This window comes from Propithecus coquereli, unplaced genomic scaffold (genome assembly GCF_000956105.1).
Source record: "Propithecus coquereli isolate 6110/MARCELLA unplaced genomic scaffold, Pcoq_1.0 Scaffold67, whole genome shotgun sequence".
NCBI lineage: Eukaryota > Metazoa > Chordata > Mammalia > Primates > Indriidae > Propithecus > Propithecus coquereli.
The window spans coordinates 2916049-2940014 of NW_012152729.1; the positions used below are offsets into that span (position 1 = coordinate 2916049).

The 23966-nt window shown below is 40.5% G+C and overlaps 1 protein-coding gene across 1 annotated transcript in view; it reads right to left on the reverse strand.

Moving 5' to 3' along the window:
- The window catches only part of SNTB2 (syntrophin, beta 2 (dystrophin-associated protein A1, 59kDa, basic component 2)), an 87486-nt gene extending 65682 nt beyond the window's left edge, over positions 1–21804 (reverse strand). The window contains exon 1 of the mRNA XM_012660584.1: positions 21193–21804. Within this exon, the coding sequence (XP_012516038.1) occupies positions 21193–21772 (580 nt within the window). The 5' untranslated portion in view covers positions 21773–21804. The remainder of the gene's footprint in view (positions 1–21192) is intronic.
- Positions 21805–23966: the final 2162 nt, after the last annotated feature.

Sequence of the window (23966 nt, forward strand, 5' to 3'; positions counted from 1 at the left end):
GCCATCACAGTTCACTGCAACCTCAAACTCCTGAGCTCAAACAATCCGCCCGCCTCAGCCTCCCAGAGAGCTAGGATTACAGGCGTGAGCCACTGCGCCCGGCCAAACATTATTTTTTATTCTTCACTATTTTAAAGATCTCTTTCTTAATTCTGTGCCTTGGGCAAATATAGAACCTATCTCTGTACCTCTTCTACAGTACAATGGATAAACTGTGGCACACTCATAATGTGTAATACAACGAGAATGAATAAACTACAGATATATACAGCAATGTGGTTTAAGCTCATGAAAGTACACTGAGCAAAAGAAGCCAAACACAAAGAGCACACACTGTATTTTTCCATTTTTAAATTAAGTTAAAAAACAGGCAAAACTAATCTATGGTATTAGAGGTAGAATAATAGTTACGCTCGGATGGGAAGTGCCTGAAAAGGTGCATTAGGAGGATTTCAGATTTTGACAATGTTTCTTGATCTGGGCACTGGTTACAAAAGTATGCTTAGCTTGTCGAAACTCATCTACCTTTACATTTATGATTTGTGCACTTTTCTGTATGCATAATCTTTAAAATATGTTTAAAATATAGATTTAAACTGAACCTCAACAATAGGCCGTCTTGTCATTTACTTTATAACTGGTCAACATATAAGCTTAGATAAAATCAAATTTTGATTTAAAAACATCTATAAAGCCTCTAAGAATTGCTTTCATATTCTGAAAGAATAAAAACACAGCAAGCTCCTTATTAATAAATGCTTACGGAAGATATTTTCCTAATGGAAACTGAAGATTAATTACCTACATCTTGCCCAAATAATATATTAGAGAAATGAGTAATGATTGCTAAACAAAAAGTTAAAAGGTAGAAGCAAGGAGTTGCTACATTCCCATCACTTCCTAACAACCATATATAGGTGCCTCCAACAGCTGGGCCATGGCCTTTTAGGAAGTGTGCCACACAGCCAGGGGTGAGTGGCAGGCAACGGAGTGAAGCTTCATCTGTATTTACAGCTACTGTTTCCCATCACTCCCAGATGGGACCATCTAGTTGCAGGAAAACAAACTCAGGGTTCCCACTGATTATGCATTATGGTGAGTTGTATAATTATTTCATTATATATTACAATGTAATAATAATAATAAAGTACACAATAAATATAATGGGCTCGAATCATCCAGAAACCATTCCCCATCCCCACCTCCACAGTCCATGAAAAAATTGTCTTCCACCAAACTGGTCCCTGGTGCCAAAAAGGTTGGGGACTGCTGGTATATAGGATCTGAATGTCTCAACTTTGTTTTGAAGTATTGGGGGGAGAAAAAAAGGATCTGAATGGAAAGGATTTCATAGACATACAATGGGTTTCTTTTAATAATACATTGGCTACATTTAAGTATTTTTAGGAAGCATTATTAGAAACTTCAGTTTTATTTGGGGGAAAGATATCTATCCTACCTTTTCCTCTTTCAAATCCATCTAAAATTACCAGAATCTTAAAACTCTTCGTTTGAAATCACCAGAGGGCCATATGGGTGAAATATGAAAGTAGGTTGGAAATGTCTAATGCAGGGAAGAGGAAATGGGAAAGCAAATATTATCCAAATAAAAGAACAAGTCAACAAGATGCCAGAACACACACCCATGGATCAGTGGACAAAAGAGGAAAGAAGATAAAACCGGAGATCTTCATTCCTGATTTACAAGGGGCCACAAGATGTATCTGTTACATATGAATTCTGTTAACAACCTCTTTCCCAGGATGGAATTGAGGACAATTGTAGAGAAAGTACTTAATATTTCCTCCCTTGAACTCTAGGGAAGTAAACTGGGTCATACATATGAGGACTCCTCTTTTGCTAAGGGGTTCTACTCTGTATACATAACTTCAGGGAAACCAACCAAGGTAATCAGTATAAAATACTATGACCGTAAGTGAAGGACACAGCATTAATATCACTGAATCTCTTGAATAAATAATTCCCATTTTCGCTTTCACAAGTGCATTCAGTCCAACAATCAAACTAGCAATTTGAATTAGGTAGAAAGGTAATTTGATGCCAAGCACAATGTGCTAAACTGGAGAGTGGAAAAATACTTCCTTAGGCCACAGACTATTCAATTGGGATGGATTATTGAAGGGGCCCATGTTGTAAATTTCCTTATGTTGGCAGATCATCTGAAAATACCTCGCTTCAGTTTAAGACTGAATGTTCTTAAATATCTTTTAGATTTCCCAAAGCTTAAATCTGCAGTCAGTTCATTTAGGTTGTGGGAAATAACTTGAGAGCATTTCTTTCCACAGAGCAAAATTAATGAATCATCTGTCCCTGCGAAGAATTTGTGATTCTGAAAGAATTTTAAAGCCATGCTAGGAAAAGCCTGAGGCGCTGCACATAAAGGGGATTGTGGTGAAGTCTGACTTCTTAGTAACTACTGTCTCAACATGTTTTTCTTTTGAGGAGCAATGAAATTCCCTACACGGAGTAAGACCTGATGGCACAACCCAACGAATCTGGTGCCCCGTGACAGACGTCTGGTGCTCCTAGTGACACTGAGGAAGCAACTGTGGCCGAGCAGCAATGCTGTCCACTTCTGCTTCCTCATACTCCAAGCAAAGAAGGAGAGTCCTCACCAGTCTCTAGCTTGTAAGACAATATTAAGGAGAAGCTCTCAATAAATAATGGATTCCTACTGCAATTAAAAAAAAAAAAAAGGAGGGGGTATGGTGTCACAACATCTTAAAGAAATGAAAAAAAATAAAAATTAAAAAAAAAGGAACAGGGAAGGGAAGGGTCTATGGAAATTTTTAAATGGGAAAGAAAAGGCAAAAATCCAAAGATTTAACACTATCTTTAGAAATTCCAATAGTGCATAACATTCATGACATACATTTAGAATGATTACAATCTATCATACTACCTTCCATTATAAGCTCCTAAAAGGTAGGAATGTGTGTTTATTCAAAATAAGGCTTACTAACTAGGGAGATGTGAGAAGTTATTCCTGTTTTTAAAAGCCTTGAGATGAAAGCTGGGAAGGATAGGAACAATGAGAGCCTCTTAGCCCAAGAGAACAGAGGAGACAGAGCCAGAGACTACAGCCCCTTAATTAAATAATAAGTGACCGCGAAGAAGTTTGCCTAAGTCCTAGTTAAATTTGATATGCTGGTAAGGGATAATAGGAAAGCTGGGGACAAAAAGTGTAGGTAAACATCATAGGTACTCAGGTAATAGCTGAAATTATAGGAACAGATGACCTAAACATAGGAGGGGGATGAATCAGGGCCCTATCCGCTTATGCTGCTGCACTGGCCTGCTCCTAAACGAGCTAGCACCGGTTTCTCCACACAGACCGATAGCCCGAAGCAATTTTCCATCCAGGTATGAAGTATAGAAGGAAAAGAGAATTAACAATTTCTGAACATCTATCTTATGCTAGGAATTTTATATGAAACATTTTATGTAACCATCATGATCACTTAATTGAAAAAGAAACTGAGGCTTAAAGAATGTAAGTTATTTTCCTGACATCACGCAGAACCCCTACGTCTGCTTGGTTCCAAAGCCACTACTATTTCTACAACACAACATGATCACTGGCATAGATTCATTTGGGTATATTCTGCTCAATAGTACTTTTTCTTGCCCTGGAAGATAGGCAACCATGGCCTGTTCTGATTACCTCAATTTGTTGACCTACAAGTTTTGAACATTTTGCTTTCTCCTGGACATAATAAGCCGCTGATTCTCTAACTCTTGCCTTAATTGTGGCTCCCAGGCTGTCCGTATATAGGCCCGTGACAGCTGCACAGCTTACTCCTACTACTGAGGAGAAACTGTTGGAACAATATCATGGAAAAGGCATGCATTAATAGCGGGCAAGTTAAAAACATGTAAGAAGCAGAATTCTACAGGGGTCAGGACTATTAATTAACTCTACCATTCTCACTAGTGGAAAGGATGAGAAAAGAGTCCACAATAGTGGACATTTCAAAAAAATTTAAATATTCAGAATTTTTTGTTATTTTGAAGCAGCAGCTTTACCTCTTTACATTTATTTTACTCAAGCAAATATTAAAATTTATCTTCCTTCTTATAGTAAATACAACAGATTGCGGCAATTCACCCTCCACTCGGAAGAGAAGCTAAGCGAAACCTACAATGAAATATTTTAGGAAAATAATCTGCAAAATTGGTCAATCTTATATGAATAATTAAGAATACTATTTAAAGCCGGGCGCAATGGCTCACACCTGTAATCCTAGCACTCTGGGAAGCCGAATCGGGAGGATCACTTGTGCTTAGGAGTTCGAGACCAGCCTGAGCAAGAGAGAGACCCTGTCTCTACAAAAAATAGAAAAAATTAGCCAGGCATGGTGGTGCATGCCAGCTACTTGGGAGGCTGAGGCAGGAGGATCGCTTGAGCCCAGGAGTTTGAGGTTGGTGTGAGCTAGGCTGATGCTATGGCACGCTAGCCCAGGTGACAGAGTTTTAACCAAACTCAAGATTATTATCCTCCAAATAAGAAATCTAAAACAACTGCTCAAATTATTTCTGACAATCTGAGAGCACAATTTCTCACGTGTTTTTGATTTTTTTTTGTTGTTTGCTTGTTTTATTGAGGAGTGTTGTTGACAATAAGAATCTAACAGGATTAACATTCCTTTCAGCTGTACTCTGTATCCAAACCTGGTTAATATCCAACAATTTAGCAGCAGTTCCCCACCCCCAACTTAAAAATAAATTCCTTTCACAAAGAATCTCAGATTTCTTCAGACAGATCAAATTAATACCTTACTAAGCAGTATTAAAGGATTTTTATGTCCATGCCTCCCTAATCCTTTCTATTTTGCCATTTTCCCCCCATTCAGCACAACATCAACATCACAAAAATAAGTTAGCCTGCTGCTTTAAGTACAGATCTACATTTAAGAGAGTTCTACAAGTTGTAAGACTACAGCTTTTTAGTTCAGTGCATTTTCTCTCATTTACTAGTGTTGATGAGTAGTCCTAGTTTGGTGACATTAATACTATTACAATGCTAACACTGTACTAGACGCTTAAATAAAAAGGTAAAGAAGGCATCAAAATCCATTATATAATCATCTGTTCACATGTAATATTTATTATTTCAGGTGGTAACTTTTAGGGCAGGATGCTTTTTTCCTATGGCTTTCCTAAATGTTCTACTTTCAAACCAGGCTCCTGGAGGCCCTGAAAGCGAGATGGAGAGTAATTATTAAAAACACAGAGAAATGACTTGATTTGTCTGAGATTTCACTGAAGAGGACATGCCTGAAGAGGAAACACATAAACAAATTGGCTGCGGCAGTGTTCAGTCAAGTGTTTGGTAAAAGTACAGAGCAGTCTTCTGCCGTTATCCCCTCAAAGAGAAATAATGAGGATCTCTAGGGTAGACAAACTGTATCGGTCAAGTGAGGGCAAACTAATAGGAAACAAAAATACAGTCAACATACAAAAATTACTTCAAGATGGATCATAGGTCTAGACTAACACTCGGAACCGTAAAGCAAGAGAAAGCCTAGAAGATCTTCTTAACCTTGAAGTAGGCAAACATTTCTTGGACATGACACATAATGCTTAATCATGAAAGAAAAAGTTTCAGCTCAACGAAATCTACCATTAAGAAAATTAGTAGACAGGCTGAGCGTGGTGGTTCATGCTTGTAATCCCTACACTTTGGGAGGCTGAGGCAAGAGGATCGCTTGAGGCCAGGAGTGCAAGACCAGCCTGGGCAACACAGGGAGGACCCATCTCTACAAAAAAAATAATAATTTTGTTAAAAAAAGCAGACAGGCCAGGCACAGTGGCTCACATCTATAATCGTAGCACTCTGGAAGGCAGAGGCAGGAGGATCGTTTTTGAGCCCAGGAGTTGGAGGCTGCAGTGAGCTATGATCACACCACTGCACTCTAGGTGGAGCAACACAGAGTGAGACCCTGTCTCCAAAAAAAAAAAATAAAAAATAAAAAGTTAACCAGGAGCGGTGGCTTACACCTGTAGTCCTAGCTACTTCGGAGGGAGGACGACTTGAGCCCAGGTTGTAGTGAGCTATGGTCACACCACTGCACTCCAGCCTGTGTCACACAGGGAAACCCTGTGTCTAAAAAAAAATAAAAACATAGTATTAATAATTTTGTGCTGGTATACTAATGCTAATAGAGATATGTATTAAATTTTTGCAAAAGAAATTGATTTCCCACATTGTCAAAATATGCCTAACATCTAAATTCCTAAATTCGCTGTGAGTAAAGGTGTTTGATGACAATGGCCAAGACAAATAAAATTTATGTAAATATTTTCCCCTTTCTCCTGATTTTTCACACTAAAAAGTAAAAGGAATTATTTGGCATCTAAGTCCTGGACTTTGGAATTTCTTTGCAATATTCACTAAGATTGCAAATCGTCACCGTGAGAGTCTTGCCCTAATTCACTGAAGAACTGTATGTTTTTTAACCTCAAGGTACACAATAATCAGTGACAAAATTAATTGCAATCTAGATTGCTCAATATTTCTCTCTTCCATACATAATTCTTCTGCGCTTAGAGAAAAAGATCACTTTAATAAATGCTGCCTGTGTTCATCTGAAGATTAGTTGCTAGTTATATTGAAAGATGGAAAAGCAAAACCTGATTTATCTGCAAATCTATTACACAACATAAAATCTTTTATCTGGCACTTCTAGTGCATATTTATCACAACAACAAATTAAGTTCACAATAAGGTATTGCAAATCCTCAGGTTCCATCTTAATCATCAAAGATTCTATTATATTTAGAATTTTTTTTTTTTTTTTTGAGGCAGAGTCTCACTCTCTTCTTGCCTGGGCTACAGTGCCATGATGTCAGCCTAGGTCACAGCAACCTCAAACTCCTGGGCTCACGGGACCCTTCTGCCTCAGCCTCCCGAATAGCTGGGACCACAGGCACGCACCACCATGCCCGGCTAATTTTTTCTATTTTTACTTTTTTGGCTAATTTCTTTCTATTTTTAGTAGAGACAGGGTCTCGCTCTTGCTCAGGCTGGTCTCAAACTCCTGACCTCAAGCAATCCTCCCTCCTGACCTCCCAGAGTGCTAGCATTATAGGCGTGAGCCACCGTGCCCGGCCTAGAATATTTTTAGTGTTAAAAATCATTTGATGATATTCAAAATCTCTGACAATCCATGCATTTGTATATAGTCAGTTTATATTAACTGCAACTCTTCATTCTCTGACTATCCCACATTTCAAATTATAAAATATGAGCTGGAAGGAATCTTATTATTAATAGATAAGAAATGTAATGATTGTAATACTGAAATATTTTTTCCAAGGTCACACAAAATTAATGGTCATATGAAATTCTTTGCTATATTTTTTCCAAGAAAAATGAAGTAATTTCTGTAACTACATCCAGAAGTTTGAAGATCCTTTAATTATCCAAAGCTTTCTCTTCAGACTCAAGAGGAAGTAGGAGGGAATATGAGAAATTAAAAGAGAATAATGGGAGGAAACAGGTAGGTGGTAGAGTAATAGGAATGAACCAAATCTTCCTTGCAACCAGTCGCCTTGGAGAGAAGCAAAGGAAAACTGTGCAAGGAAAACATTTATTTTGTCAAAATATATATGTGAAAATATACATACAAATACCACTGTCTGAGATTACCTGCCAGACCTGGCTGCTAAAAAACAGCTTGGCAGTATTTAAAATTTTCACTTCTTTATTTTCCAGTATAAATGCTTTATAATCAAGCTTATGAGGACTGTCATTATTCTGTACCCTAAAGTAAAATTAATAAGTACAAACATCAACTGTATTGCACTGTAAATGGATGGCAAAGATCAATATTAAAACATCTCTGGTGAGCAGTGGTTTCAGAAATTCACTTTAGTCTTTTTTGTTGTTGTTATTCTGCAGAATTTATATTTGCCAAGAGCCAACTTAATTGTTTCAATTACTTTTACTTCATGTTCATTGTTAAAAAAAAAACATTATTCTAGAATGTAATTAATAATCTTTGAAGAGAGGCAAATCCAAGTGTTCAGTGAAACAGATTTTGTTTCATTTGGGCATACATTTCTTTGTAAAGATGGATACAATTTGGAGAACACTACTCTGTTAAAACTGGTGTTTTCAAAAGTAAAAAAGCATAGTAATATATCAAAACATGGAAGTGCTAACAAAAAATGTTGATTTTTACATTACAAAGCAGTTAGCAGATAATGTTACAATATTTTCTTTTTTTTAAATTTTCCACTTAACAAGAGATAAGAAGTCAACTCTATCATTATTACTAACAAAACATTAAAGTTATTTTTAGAAGTCAATGGTTCAGAGTCTTGAAAACCAGCTATTCCATCAAATGCGTTTGCACGTCACTTGCTTATTCCCATCTTTGCCCCCTGGACATGCCACCCCCACTCCCCACACGTAGAATACCTCCATCTTCCCCACCTCCCACACACATTACATGTTCCACCTTTCTCTCATCTGACCCAAAATATATTCCCAACACTACTTGCTCCTTTATTCCAAGCTCTGTCAGCATGTATCACTTGTAATGTATGAAATAATCTGGATTCATTTATATGCAGTTTATATTAGTCTTCATAAACCTATTTTAGGTACTTCTTAAAAGTAAGATCTATAGGGCTCATGTTTTCTATTTTTCCCAGAGTGCCTAGCAGAGTGCAGGCGTTCAATGTAAGTGGATTCATCACCGGATTCATCACGTAACAGCTTTGTGTCCATCGTGAAAAACCAGAGACAAAGCCTGGGAGACATTACATGGATAACCTCCAGACAGATGCAACAACACAGAATCCAGAGCACAATTTTCCTGAACATTAAGCTAATCATAACAATAAATCCTGTTAATCTTTAGACTTCCTAGTTTCTTAACCCAAACTGATCTACCAGAGATCCACCAGAGAGAGGCAGTCTATCATAATGGTTAATAACAAAAACTGTGGAGTCCAATAAATCTGAGCAACTAATCTTGCCTCTACCACCTGCAAACGCTGTGACCTTGGGAAAATTACTTAATCTTCCAGAGCTCGATTTCTTCATATTTAAAATGGGGATGATGCCACGTGACTCACAGAGCTGTTGAAAGAATAAGTTGTGATAATGCATCTAAAGTGCTTAGCAGAATAAGCTCAATAGTCATTATCTCTATTGCTTTAATTTTTAAAAATTTACAATTTAGCTACAAAAATATTTTAAGCTCTATAGCCTCAATGTCTGCATTGTTATAGTGGACATCAGTTAGCCTAGCAACCACCCCAATCCACATTTCATAGTTTGGTGAGGCTGCCAATCTCGATACACCGGGGATGGGCACATGACCCAGGACTAGCTCATGGTCTCCATCATCTTGGTAATAGTGATAGGTCCAAGGGGTAGGCAAAGCAGAGATAACTGAAGTCCTTCCTGAGACTGATATGTGGGTGTTACAAGAAAACCCCTTCTGGTTTTTTCACAGGGGTTAAGTTAGGGCAATATATTCCTTGAATTGCCGGCACCATCTTAGCTGACTACACAGAATTAGACCCTCCACAGCAGGAGATGTTGCAACCAAGATAATTTAAGCCTTTGGATCCCACTGAACCTAAACGTAGATCCACCCCCAGTCTCAGGAGTTACATGAGGCAATACATTCCACTTCTGCTTAAATTAGTTTGTTTTGGGTTTCTGCAACCAAAATAATTCTTACTAAAAAAGTTTTGCATATCTATTTTGATAGGTTGAGATAGAGAAAAATCTTTGTCTATCTCTGACTTCAAGACCTATCCCTGACCTCTATATAATGTTTTGCTGTCCTCGCTATTAAAATGTCATAATGCACATTTGCAAAGTTACTTGAAATTCATAGAAATGTGATATTCAAAATACCACTAAAATAAGTGAAAATAATTTATTACTCACTTGAAGTCTCAAGCTTTTTTGGGAGCTTAAAAAATTTTTTTTTTTTTTTTTTTAGAAAGAGCCTCACTCTGTCCCCTAGGCTGAAATGCAGTGGTGCCATCACAGTTCACTGCAACCTCAAACTCCTGAGCTGAAGTGATCTCCTGCCTCAGCTCCCAAAGTGCTGAGATTACAGGCATGAGCCGCTGCACCCGGCCCTCAAGTATTTTTAAAAAGCTCCAACTATAGCTCACCTGTACCCAAGCAAATTTATTATTCTGGCTTTCATTTTATGGCTGTCTATATAAGTTCTAAATCTCTTAACTAATATGGTAGTTTCTCTTTCGATCTGTAATATCTTCTGATGTTTTTGGAACAATGTAGTGGATGTCTGCTGTTTAGGTCTACCTAGTAGCCACAGCTATTTCTCCTTCTTCTGGTTATATCATCTTGATTATCCTTTAAGAAACCCCCACTTTCAGTCCGTGTGGTTCCATGGGAGTTGCCTCATTCCCCAGGTCCAAGGTGAGTCCTGATCTAGGCCTGGTCAATCACAACTTCTGATAGCCCTTGGCCATATGATTGGAACATAGATGAGTAAAGGACCAGTACTTTTGGTTGAAGTGATCGGGAAAGAGATTACAGAGGCACCAGTACTCTCCAAATTAATTTATGGATTTAATATAATTTTAATAAAAATCCCAAAAGATTTAGGAATGATAAAATCACTCCAAAATTTTCTTGGAGAAATAAGTAACTACACTAGCCAGCAATTGTTTATTATTTTTCAGAATTTTCTTGGCTGGTGTAGTCCACTTGAATTACCAGATATTAAATGTTAAAGCTACAATATACAGTGTGGTTTGTTACAGAACACTCAAATAGAATATAATAGAAAAACCAGAATCAAATCATAGAATAGAAAAAAGTAAGTATATAAAAAAAGGTATATTTCAAATCAATGAGGAAAGGACAGGTCATTATTCCCAGAGTGGCAGGTGTGTAGCATGTGTATTGCACCCCACACTTGGGCACACTCGTTGCATTGCAGACATCACAATTAAGCATTGCACTCATTCCTGCGGAACCCAGATGTGGCTTTGGAATCTTTTCCCACATGACACTCCAGGAAGCCACCACCAATCAGACTAGCATTCAAGAGGATTATTTGACAAATAATGCTGAAGAAATCAGTTAACTATTTGTAAAAATAAAATTAAATCTCTACTGCATACCATATGCCAAAATAAATTCTACATAAAGAGTTAAATGTAAAAAATGAAACCATAAAAGGACTAGAACAAAGCTGCTACAAAGATATTCTGAGAGAGAAACAGAAGCTCTGAGATGAGGAGAAAGGAGAGCGAGAGAACGGTGGTCCTCAGTGCTGTCCTGGTTCCTGACATATCTAAGGCCCAGCTGCTCAGCTCCTCCTGGAGTCCTGAGACCTGTCTGTTTCTTTATAATACCTGCACTCTATGTACTGTACTAGCTTGAATAGGTTTCTGTGTTTTGAAACCCAAAGAGCCTTAAGTAAGGCATGTGTATTTTGTTTTTATAAATTTTGCTATAAATAAATCTATACTTTTTCTGAGTCTCTTTCAATGAAAAATTAAAGCTTCCAATTTTCTAAGAGTGAAGTGTAACATTTTATATACACAACAGATTAAACTGAAAAACACTCTATTCAACTTTCTCCTCTCTCTATATCATTAAGTTTACTTTTCATAAAGCATTCTAGATAATTTGCAAATTTAAAAGAGGGCCAGAAGACCACAAAAAGAAAAATGTTGCAGAAAAGCCAAAGTAAATTTAAAATTTTGCATTTCACATATTCTTAACTCATTATATGCCAAAGCATTCTAGCAATGTCTTGGAAGCCACAAATGAAGCCAAGTTTGAATCTTGTTACTTCTTTTATTCTTTCTAAAATGCAAATCTACTGATACCTTAATCACTAGCAATTTAGTCATACATAAAATTATTTTATGAGTTTTGTTTTTACACTGAAATCAAACACAAATTTTATGAAGGAATCAGGGCATTTCCCTCAGAAAGGCACTTAAATAAAGTAACCAAATCAATTATATTTCTCCACGTACAAAACATTTCAACTGAGCACACCATCATTTCTCCAGAGGAATTCAAAAACTCCTTTCTCTAATCTAGAAAAAAGACCCTTTAAAGGAAGAATATGCTCTCATTCCATGTGACCAGATATAGAGTAATGTTTATAAACTAAAATTTTTCTTTTCAAATCCCACAGACAGCAGACGGAGTTACATCGCCTAAGTGCTTTACAACAAAGCTAAATGCTATGAGGGTAATACTCTCCAAAGTGTTCCATTTTTTTCACTGTGACCATTCTTCTACCGAACCTGGATAGAAATCTCAGGGCTGATTCACTATATCCCGTTTGCCACTGTATCCTGTCATTTCTTCCTTTAAAATAGCGATTCTCAATTTTCCACCCTAATATCTCTAAGGGATCAAACACCTATGCTAGTCACAGAAGCCCACTGCAAGAGATTCTTCACAAGTATCAAATCTTTGGGTGCACAGGCAGCTGGAAGGAGACTGTCCAGGTAGGAAAAGGTCCCCAGTGGATTCTGCGATGTCCCCAGCAAGAATCAGCTGGTTTAAAGTGTTTCCTGAATTGAATCTTCTCTATTCCCATTGCCATCACCACAATCCCTTCGAAGGTTACCACCTCTCCTTTGGATTACTTTTCACTACAACAGCTGTCGTTTTTCCTACCTTTGGTCTTTCCTCTTTGCACTGCATCCACTGCTGCCAACCCAAAATTCTGTTCCCATCATGTCACTTCCTGGCTCAGAAACGGATTGCATCAGTTCCCCACCCCTTCTTTCTCTTCAACCTCTCCCCTTCTCTGTTGGCCTTTTCTCTTGCTGTACAAATATGTCCCAATTCTTTCCCATGGAAAACAAAACAAAAAACAAACCACCACAAAAGTAAAACCTTCCTTGGACACTTTGTTCAACTGTAGTTACCACCTTTGCTTCTTTTATTTTGCTGAGCAGCTTTTTAAAAGCACAGTCTACTCATTGCCTTCTGCTCCTGTCACTTTGCTGAAGCTGCTCATACAAAGGACTCCAACAATCTTGTTCTCTAATTATCAAATCCAACAGAATTGTTTTTGGTTCAACTGTCTTAGCTTCTGTAGCATCTGAAGATGCTGATCACCCTTTCCTCCTCAAAACTCGTCTGTCTGACCACCACTGCACCATTTTCTCCAGATCTTCTCCTATCTCCTGGACCATTCCTTTCCAGATTGCTCTTCCCTTACTCTGGTTTAAATGTAGGCGCTCTGCAGGATTCTATCCTAGTTGTTCTTCTCTTGTTAACTTGCACTACTCTCTTGATGACTTCATCCACACTCATGGCTTTAATTACCACCTACCCTGACATCTCATAAATCTTCATCTCAGTTCTGACACTCCTCTGGACTACAGACCTGTACTTCCAACCAGCTACTGGCCTTTTCCACTAGGATGTCACACAGGTTAACTCAAATTCAGCATGCTCCAAACTGAATTTATCTTTACTCCAAAAACTAGTTCCTCTCCTGCTTTCCCTTACCTCATGTCTTGAGCTCCTACACTCCATCTGCCACTCTCAACTTTCTAAAACATCACTCCCTCATTTAAAGCCCTTTAGCAGCACCCCATGGTCTAAAACTTGACAGCACACACACATCAGTAAAAATTTGAGTATATACCCTCAATCTATGAATATTAATGTATATATAAAACATATACAACATATAGAAATCAAGAAAGAATGAGGTAAATACAAAATAAATACATAAACATATCCCTGATGAAGTCATTCTATCATTGGCTACTATATGACTCAAAGTACAATATAGTTTTAGGGTGAAGTTCATTAGTGGTGATAATAGGTGTATATCCATATTTCAAATAGTCTTCGTGACAATTTCATTTTTTAGGATGACTTTTTGACAGGTATAATTACCTTGAAATGTGACAAAGAGCTCCCATTAGGAGAAGAAATGTCAGCTCTACCTTTTTGTTATTGTTTTCAGTGTTAGAATTGTCTTCAATCTCTGGCTTCTTTGTGCATATCTTTAAGCCACTTCATTTTGTGAAGATTAACTCAAAGCAGATAATATAACATAAATCGCTCAACCAATCTTAAGAAGGTGCACTGAGTTGCATTCCTCTGCTTCGTGAAGTTTCCACTCTTCCCTTGAGACATCATCTTGTATATCGAGTGTGTAATGGTACCATCTTATAAGACTGAGAGAACCAGTGTTATCTATTCATTAAATATTAATAAAGCTCAATTTCTTTTTTTCAAGTTGAAAAAGTAAATATAAAACACATTCAGAGACCATTGCTTAGCACTACATACAAGGCCCTGGCGATCTGGCTTCTTTCTGCCCATCTTTCCAGTCTGCTCGCACCTCCCGTGCCTTACCACGTTTCACTTCTCTCAACAGGGCAGCTATTTATCACCGTCTTACCTTTGACATGTTGTCTCCTTTGCACTTCTATCTCCAGTGCCCTGCGTTCTCACCTCTATTAAAGCACACCTTTATCACAACCTGCAGTAACTGTTTCCTTACTAGCCTAAAGGGCAGGGATTACTCCCAATTTGGAATTCTCAGCGTCAACAACACCTTGGTTTGCAGTCAGTACTTAATAAATGTTGACTGACAAAATGAAAAAGGTCCAAATTCCTCTGGCTGGCCTTCAAGGACTTGCATAATCTGTCTCCAATCTATCTACCCAACTTTATTTTCTCCTCCAAGTCCATACCAATTAGCCATTCTCCTCACTTCCTATCATATGTCATGCTCGTTTTGGCTTTTGTTCAAGCTGTCCCCTCAACTTGAGCTGACTTCCATCTGTAGAGAAACAGCCTGTACTTCAAACCTCAGATCAAATTCTCCTTTCCCCGTGAGGTCATAGTCAATTCCTCGATCCCGCAATCGATTGTTTCCTTCAGAGAACTCTTGAAGAGTGTGTACTACACATTTTAGCAATAATTCTCTATGTGGTAGTTTCTCTTCCCATTTTCACTCTAAATTCTCTGATGCCAGGGACCGTCTTCAACTTCTTTTGCACACTGGTCTCTCACAGCATACTGCAACATGATGAGACACAGGAGATGCTAAAAGATCTGACTGGTTGTAGGTAGCATGGCACTAGGGGGAAGCACTGGACTGAACTTAATCCAAGTTCTACTACTAATTTGTTAGGTGACCTTAATCATGTCACTTAAACTCTCTGGCCGTTCATTCCTCATCTATAAGATGAGACTTTACAACTTGTAAAATTTCAGGTAAGAGATTTCCTCTTGCCCAAAGGAAACATTAAATTTTCCCCCTAAAAATCAAGAGAAATTTTGAGACCTTCGATAATTCACTAACTTTAGTGAACCTCAGTTTAATCATCTGCACAACAGAAATAAACAGCCTACCTCCAAGGACTGTATAAAAATCAACTGAGAAAATACAGATCAAAATGCATAAGTAATTTTAAAATCCAGATAAAAATGTAAGGCATCATTATACTATTTAATGGAACATGCAAGCAAGCAGCCTTATTTGTTGTTCAGTTAGCATAGTGTGCTAACCTAGTCAAGAACACTAACTGGATCCTTGGATAGTCTGCTCAGAACAGAACACTGTTCCACATCCATAGGCTGTACCTCACCCCTTATGAACAAAAACACACATCTAATCACAAAGCAGAGTAACCTTCATCCAGAAAAGACTAAACAACAAGGAACATATCAGTTGAAGTTACTGAGTTACCAGTTGAGATCTAAATTAAAGCCTAGTTATGATCCCTAAAAATGTTCTTAAATTTTCATATCCGCTCTGTATTAGAATCAATCAACTTCTTACATTTTGGTAATAATTTGGAAGCTGTATTTGAGCATGCAGGGGGCTGTGTGAAAAATAATCTGGTTACGAAAACAGCTTCTCATTTAAGCATGTCTAATCATTCAAGTGCAACATAAAGAGGCTAGTTAAACAAAAAGAAACAAGCACAGAAACACAAACAGCCTAACAATTTAGTTGTTTTTTAAGAGATAGATTAATGAATATACATGCAAAGCTCAAAGAAAATGTAAACCGTTTTCCCCAGAAGACTCTCAACTTGAATATACAATGAAGAAAGAGGCAGAGTGGGAATCCCAGCCAGCTTCTTTAACTTAACAGCCTAATAATGTCAGCAGTATTTGTTACATGTCCCCTGACCTATAAAAAGAGCCATATTATATGTGACACTCAAAATCCCGATTTCTTTTTTTTTTTTTTTTTTTTTAAAGTTAGTCAAATGAAGCAGTGGGAGTGGAGAAGAATCAAAGAAATCTGTAACTGGTTGGAATCGATTAGCTGTAAACACCATTCTAATGGGACCAGCCTCAAACCATTCTAGATACAAAAATTATTTTCAATTCTGAAGTTAAATTTCATGCCAGTCTACTTCCTCTATCCAATTTCTTTTCAGTACATTTGGTAACAATACTTTTAGAATCTTATTTAGGCAATAAAAGATGATTTTTCAGCAATATTCCAGTGAGAATTGCTTCAAAAATATTGATCTATTCTCAAACATCAGACCTCAAGCTAGACATTTTATACCATCTTTCCTAACCTCCTCTGGAACACTTTTCAATGTGTAATCTAATTCATGTTCATTTAGTCAACTTCATAGTCTTAAAAATATAAATTCCAGAAACTTTCTGGATAGACCATATTTCTAGAATAAAGGACACAGTACATTTAACATACAATCTGATGGGTGAGTAGAGTTACCCCTTTATGCTTAAATTCTCCATTATTAATACAAAAGTTATCTAATCTGTATGCCTTAATATCCATGCTGAGTCACTAGACAAAACTACAACGCACACTTAATGGCAAGTTTTAAGGCTCTGAGTATTAAGTGTGAAGCAAGACGAAAAATCAGAGAGATAGGAAACCAAGTGCAAAATTTAAGGATAAAAAAGTTGGCCTGTGCAAGAGATAGCAGAAAAACAAGATTAGAAAAAGCAGTTTGCACCCAAAAAATACAAACTCATTTTTTTTCTTCAGGGTAGTCAAGTGAAGCAGTGATTGTGGAGAAGGAATGAAGAAATCTGTAACTGGTAGTGATCAATTAGTTGTAAACCCCACTGCACTCAATCAGCCCAAACCCTTTCTTAACCCCTTCACCCAAAACAATTCTTATCATGTGTTTCTTTTCAAGTAAAATGGAGTCTTGGATTTTAACAACTTGCTATCTTGGCTATTCTGAAAGTGTCTTTGTTAACTCATGGCATACCTTCACGACCCAGTCCTACCTTCCTCATTCAGACTTTGTTGTTGTTCACTGCTGTATTCCCTGTCCCTAAAAAAGCCAACGCAAATTGTCAAATGAATTAACAACCCTTTGAGGGAGGTGTTATTATCATCCCGGTTTCACAGATGAGGAAACTAAAGTTTAGCAAGATTAAGTAACTTGCTTAGGGGTTACAAATCGCTAGCCAGAAACAAACCCATGTCTGTCTTGCTTGTCCCCTACTCTAACTGGACAGATTAACTTCTTGATGTCTCACACTTCTGTGTCTTTCCTGGTGGCAGCTTTCTCTTAAGAGAAGGTTCAATTCAAGCTTCGACTTCTCTATCAAACTCTTCCCAGGTATCCTCAACCTCTAATTCCCATTATGGACCTATATAGACCTCTCTCTCTGTTGTGCTCTCTCCAGACATTTACGGTTAACAGCACTTTTAGTCCTTCGCTGTATTGCTGTACTTATTTACTTATGTCTTTCTCTCTCTCATCTCAACTCTAAATTTCCTGAGGGCAGGAATCGAGTATCTTCGAGTGCCTCTGGCATATGGTAAGAGCTGAATAAATGTTTGATGAATAAATGAATGAATGATCCCTACAAATCCCTGAGATGAAAAGGAACCCTTTAGCCCAGTTCCCCAACCACAGGCAACCAGAGACTACAGCTTTCCCCAGCATGGGGGTGGCAAGAGCATGCCTAAAATTCCCTGCCCACACCACAAAAGAGCATCACTGTGCCATGTTAAGGCAGTTTTTCAAGTTTTGAGACATCTAATGGAAGGACAATATAGTGCAGTTTGAAAACTTTTAAGGACTAAGCATAAAATCTATCCTTTTAGAAAGTGGCCAAGGCAGGTGGATCGTTTGAGCTCAGGAGTTCGAGACCAGCCTGAGCAAGAGCGAGACCCCGTCTCTATTAAAAAATAGAAAGAAATTATATGGACAACTAAACTTATATAGAAAAAATTAGCCGGGCATGGTGGCGCATGCCTGTAGTCCCGGCTACTCGGGAGGCTGAGGCAGTAGGATTGCTTGAGCCGAGGAGTTTGAGGTTGCTGTGAGCTAGGCTGACACCATGGCACTCACTCTAGTCAGGGCAACAGAGTGAGACTCTGTCTCAAAAAAAAAAAAAAAAAAGGCCTACCTGGATGGAACACCAGCTCTCAACTTTAGTTTGGTTCAATTAAATCACTGTTTTCAGTGATTTTGTGTATTTTGAGTAACATTATTTTTATATCCCCTGGCTTGAAAAGGCAATGTCATAAGTCTACCATATTGACTTCACCACATTTATAAGGACAAAAACTCCCTGTCTTGTACCAAATGGGAAAATAAAATAAAACCTGTCTGTTAGGTAAAAAGGCATTCAATAAATATGTTATTATGTTGCCATCTATAAACCACCTTTCTAAAAGCACATGTGGCCTATTTTACACTAATAAATACTGGGAAGCATTTACTAGGGGTTTTTCATTTTATTGGTATGAATACCAGGTTCAAAATATATCCACACAAAAACTGTCTGGTTTTTTTTTTTTTTTTAATATGGTGTAAAGCTGTGGTCCCTAACCCCTGGGCCATGGACTGATACCGGGCCATGGACTGATACCAGTCCATGGCCTGTTAGGAACCAGGCCACAGAGCAGGAGGTGAGCGGAAGGTTATCAGGGAAGTTTCACCTGTATTTACAGCTGCTCCCTATCACTCGCATCACCACATAAGCTCCGCCTCCTATAGATCAACGGAGGCATTAGATTCTCATAGGAGCATGAACCACACTGGAAACTGCACATGCGAGGGATCTAGGCTGCATGCTCCTTGTGAGAATCTAATGCCTGATGATCTGAGGTGGAGCTGAGGCGGTGATGCCAGCGCTGGGGAGGAGCTGCAAATACAGAGTATCATTAGTAGAGAGGTTTGACTGCACAGAGACCATAATAAATCAATTGCTTGCAGACTCATATCAAAACCCTATCAGAGGCTGGGCACGGAGGTTCACACCTGTAATCTCAGCACTCTGGGAGGCCAAGGCAGGAGGATCACTTGAGGTCAGGGGTTCGACACCAGCCTGAGCAAGAGCGAGACTCCATCTCTACTAAAAATAGAAAAAATTAGCCAGGTGTGTTGGCACAATAAATGTAATGTGCTTGAATCATCCTGAAACCATACCCCCACCACCACTCCAGTCCGTGGAAATACTGTCTTCAATGAAAATGGTCCCTGGTGCCAAAAAGACTGGGCACCTCTGGTGTAAAGGGTTTAACTGCCATCATCACCGAGTACTACATAAATAGTATCTAAATTCAGTGTTCTGGCTGTAAGAATTTATATCACTGCCTCAGCTCCAAATGTTTAGCTAGACCAATTTCAAAGTACATGATTAGGGTAACAATTGTTTTACATACATGCCCAAGCCACAATCCATAATTTTACTCCTTCTATTAACACTAATTTCTGAGCAGTGTCTAGCCACACCTATAAGTGGGATATAAATAAGATTTACAAAGAAGATGATACAAAGGTAGCACACCGGAATTCCACAACTGGAGCCTATTAAGTCATTTCTTGCAAGCTAATATTTTTTTCCAACATTCACAATACAGATTTATAAAAAGTTAAAATCATTTTGGCAAGTTAGACTTCTTGCCTCTTGGTTTAATAACTGGCCCCTCTTCAACCCCAGCCCTTTTCTCCTGTTCTTTCTATGCCAGGAAAACCCTCCTGACTCATCTCTGCCTGCCTACGTCCATCACTTCCTTGGAGACCTGGCTCAAGATTCAGCTCCTCCCTGGCTAACCCCATTTCCACTAACTACTTCCTAACTTTGCATTCTTTTGGCATTTATATACAGTTTGCACTCTATAACCAACAACTTGACGTTTTTCCTCCCTATAAGTTGTTTTGCATTTTTCTATCATTTCCTAAATTACAAACCAAACAAGGACAGCATAGCCTCTTCTACACAGCTAGCAATAAACACTTCTCGAATGATTGGATCAGAAAGAGAGCTGATCACTCAAAAATTTCTAAAGAAAGCAACTGACAATTGCTTCATTTACAATTTACAATTTCATTTACCATACTCTGTCGCCTCCCACATGCATGAGTCCTTAGAGGAGATTTAATGTTGCCTTAGTCTCATAAATTCATCATAAAAGATTCAATTTACACATTACATATTTAAGGTAAAGAATAATCCTGGCTATTCAAACCCATCTTGTAATTTACCACTTCAAGTTTCTTATAAAAAGCCTAATAGTCTTGAAACAGCACGCCTGTGAGCGGTGGGAAGCTGGCACCAGTCTTTTGCAAAAGGGGCGAAACTCTAGTTGGCAGTAAATGTTCAAACACGTGAGCCTCCAGTGAAACGAGGCTCATTAACCACACAAACTTGCTGCTTCAGCTTTCTGGCTTCCATGAAGTGCTACGATCTCCTTTGGTTACTGTTGAGAGCCAATGATGGGTTAAATTCCCATAAATTAACTAGCGTTTTGGTGGTTTGCCCAAGCACACCGCTGGCATCGGTGTGGATGGATTTTTTTTTTTTTTTTTTAATAGACCCGCCCGCCCCGGGGAGCCAGAGGTGAGTGAAGAAAGCGCCAACCCGGCACTTCTCTGCAGGCAAAAGGAGACCTACGGAGCTCGAGCCGTTCGGTCTCCGTCTAGTTCTTAGTGCCAGCTTATCGTGCAGAAGGGGGGGCTTCACACGCGGCTGCTTTTTGCTAAATCTCAGCCGAGTCTTCCTTAGGGGCTGCGAGCCACACTTCGGTGGCTGCCCAACTTTTCCTGCAAGGAACATCAGTTTTTCCGTACTCAAAACCCCAGAAAACGGAGTTTGGGGAGAGAGGAGGAGGAAAGGGGCTCGCCCCGCAAAGGGAGCAGGGTGGCAGAAACAAAGTGAGCGCCGGCGAGCCCAGGCCACCCGCCCGCCCGTCCGGCCCCGCTCACCCTCCAGCAGCACCTCCTTGCCCGCGCGCTTCAGTGCCTGCACGGCCTGGTCGTGGGTGGCCTGGCGCAGGTCGGTGCCGTTCACGGACAGGATGGCGTCGCCCAGCCGCAGCGCCCGGCTCTGGTCGGCGGCCAGCCCCGGGAAGATCTTGGAGATGAGGATCGGCATCCGGTTCTCGCGGCCGCCCTTGATGCTGATGCCCAGGCCGCCCGCCTCCTGTTTCACCACTCGGACCCGGCGCACGGGCGGCGACGCGCCCGCCTCGCTTGCGGAGCCCCGCGGCGGCGCGGGCGGACTCGGGGGCCCCAGGCCGCGGCTCGGGCTCCCGGGCAGCGAGTCGCCTGCGCCGCCGCCGTTCGGGAGGCCGTTGAAGGCGCCCGCCGCCGGCCCCAGAGTGGGCTCAGGCTCGGCCGCGGCGGCGTCGCCCGTCAGGCTCAGGCTCTCCCCGCTGAGCTCGGCCACCACCCGGACCCAGCGCTCCCTCAGGAGCAGCTCCACCAGCCCCGCTTTGGTGGCCCGCGTCCACACCGCCATGGCCGGCCCCGCTCCCGCCGCCGCAGTCGCCGCAGCTACCCTCATTCCAGTCAGGCAGCCTCGGCGCTTCCCCCTTCCCGCCCGAGGGGGCGGGCCCGGCCCCTCCCCCCGCACGATTCATTATTCATGAGGGGCCACGCCCACCTTCCGGAGGGGCGGGCTGAGGGCCGGAGCCGCTTCCGGAAGGTTAAGAAGTTGTCCGGTCCCTTGCAGCTCACCGGACGCGGGCATTCCGAGTGTGGTGGGCCTCCAGCTCGCGTTCTCCTTCCACTGGTTCCCCACGGCCCCCCGAAAAAAACTCCTGACCTCCACCGTGCAATTCAGAGGAGTTGCCCGGACACAGAAAGCCAAATCCGCTCGGAAAAGCACTTTGCAAGCCTGCAAGACTGGATGGCACGTTCATTCTTGCATTGATTGGTTCGTTCCGTACATACTGAGCGCTCAACCATGTGCTCAGGCTCCTTTTGAGTCCCGGAGATAAGCTGAGTAATATGTACCACAGCTGAGCGCTTGCGGTCTCGAAGGGAAGGAAAACGCTGAACCCACCAACTAGGTGTGATACTATGTGGTTAAGTGACATGTAGGAAAACCTCCCCCAGCAGAATAAAAAGAACAGTTGGTTGGACCCGAGGTCAGTTTCACAGAGGCGACAATGGAGAGTGCACAACTCAGAGGGAATCTATATTAGTCAGGGCAGAAAAAGTTAGTGCAGAAAAACAAACCAATAGGATGCATATAGATATATAAATGTATTACAAGGGATTGGCCACAAGATTATGGAGAGTGAAAAGTCCCACCATCTACAAGCTGGAGCCCCAGGAAAGTAGATGGTGTACTTCCAACCCAAGCCCAAAGGCCTGAGAACCCGGGGAGCCAAGGGTGTAAGTCTGAGACCGAAGGCCAGAAAAGGGGTGGGTGTAGGGGTATATGGCGTAAGTCCTGGTCCCAGTGCCAAGATCTGAGAACCCGAAGCGCTGAAGTCTGAAGGCAGAAGATGGATGTCCCAGCTCAAGCAGAGTGAATTCACATTTTCTCTGCTTTTTTTATTCAGGCCCTCAACTGATTGGATGATGCCTGCCCATATTGGTGAGGGGATCTTCTTTACTCAGCCAACCACTGAAATGCTAATCTCGTCCAAAAACACTCACACAGTCACAATCGGAAAGAGTGTTTTGCTAGTTATCTGGGCATCCCTTAGCCGAAACAAGTTAACACATAAAATTAACCATCATAGGTGGATACTGAGGAAGATGCCAGAATTCCAATGGGAACAGAGCATAGGGTCAGTGGAAGTGGCAGGATATAAGCGTGAAAAGCCTCATATAATAAAATACTGAAGAGTTCAGACTTGACTTTGGAGATTTTTTTTTTTTTTTTTTTTTTTTTAGCGACAGGGTCTCACTATGTTGCCCAGGCTGGAGTGCAGTGGCTATTCACAGCTGTGATCCCACTGCTGATCAGCACAGAAGTTTTGACCTATTCCATTTCCTACCTGGGCTGGTTCACCCCTCCTTAGGCAATCTGGTTGCCTGCTCTTGGGAGGTCACCGTATTGATGCCAAACTTAGTTCAGACACCCTATCAGCATAGCATGCTACTGCCCATAACTCCTGGGCTCAAGGGATCCTCCTGCTTCAGCCTCCCAGGTAGCTGGGACTACACGCACGCCACCATATCCACAAATCTGACTTTCTTAGCCTGGAGGCCATGGCCTTGTGTTAGGGCAAATGGAGATGGATATCCCCAGAAATTGTATGGAAAAATTCAGTCTCTAAGGTAATTTTTGGAGCCTGTAACTTTCATCCAATTGAGACAGGTCCCATGACCAAAGGCCATGAGCCACAGCTGTACACACTGCAGAGCCTGCAATGGCTTTTACCCAAGGACATCAGTAAAGCAATCTATCCACTTCATGGGCTGGAAGAGCTGGGGAAACTGAGGGCCATCCTCGTTAAATAGTGGTGAGGAAAAAAAAAAACAAAAACTGAGGACTAGAAAGCCAAAGACTCTGGACCAAACCCACAGTGAGGAAGCAGAGACAACTCGGGTCTCCCAGCCTCCTGGCCCAGTGCCTTTTTTCAATATACTGCATACCTCAGACCTCCAAAATGAGGGTCCAGAAACCACACTGCAGAGAAAGCAAGCTCTCAGCAAAATCATGAGGTGGAGGCGTTCTCTAACTTTCCTTCAGCAGTAAAATCAGAATCCCCATGTTTTCATCTAGGCAGGTTTGGGGACAA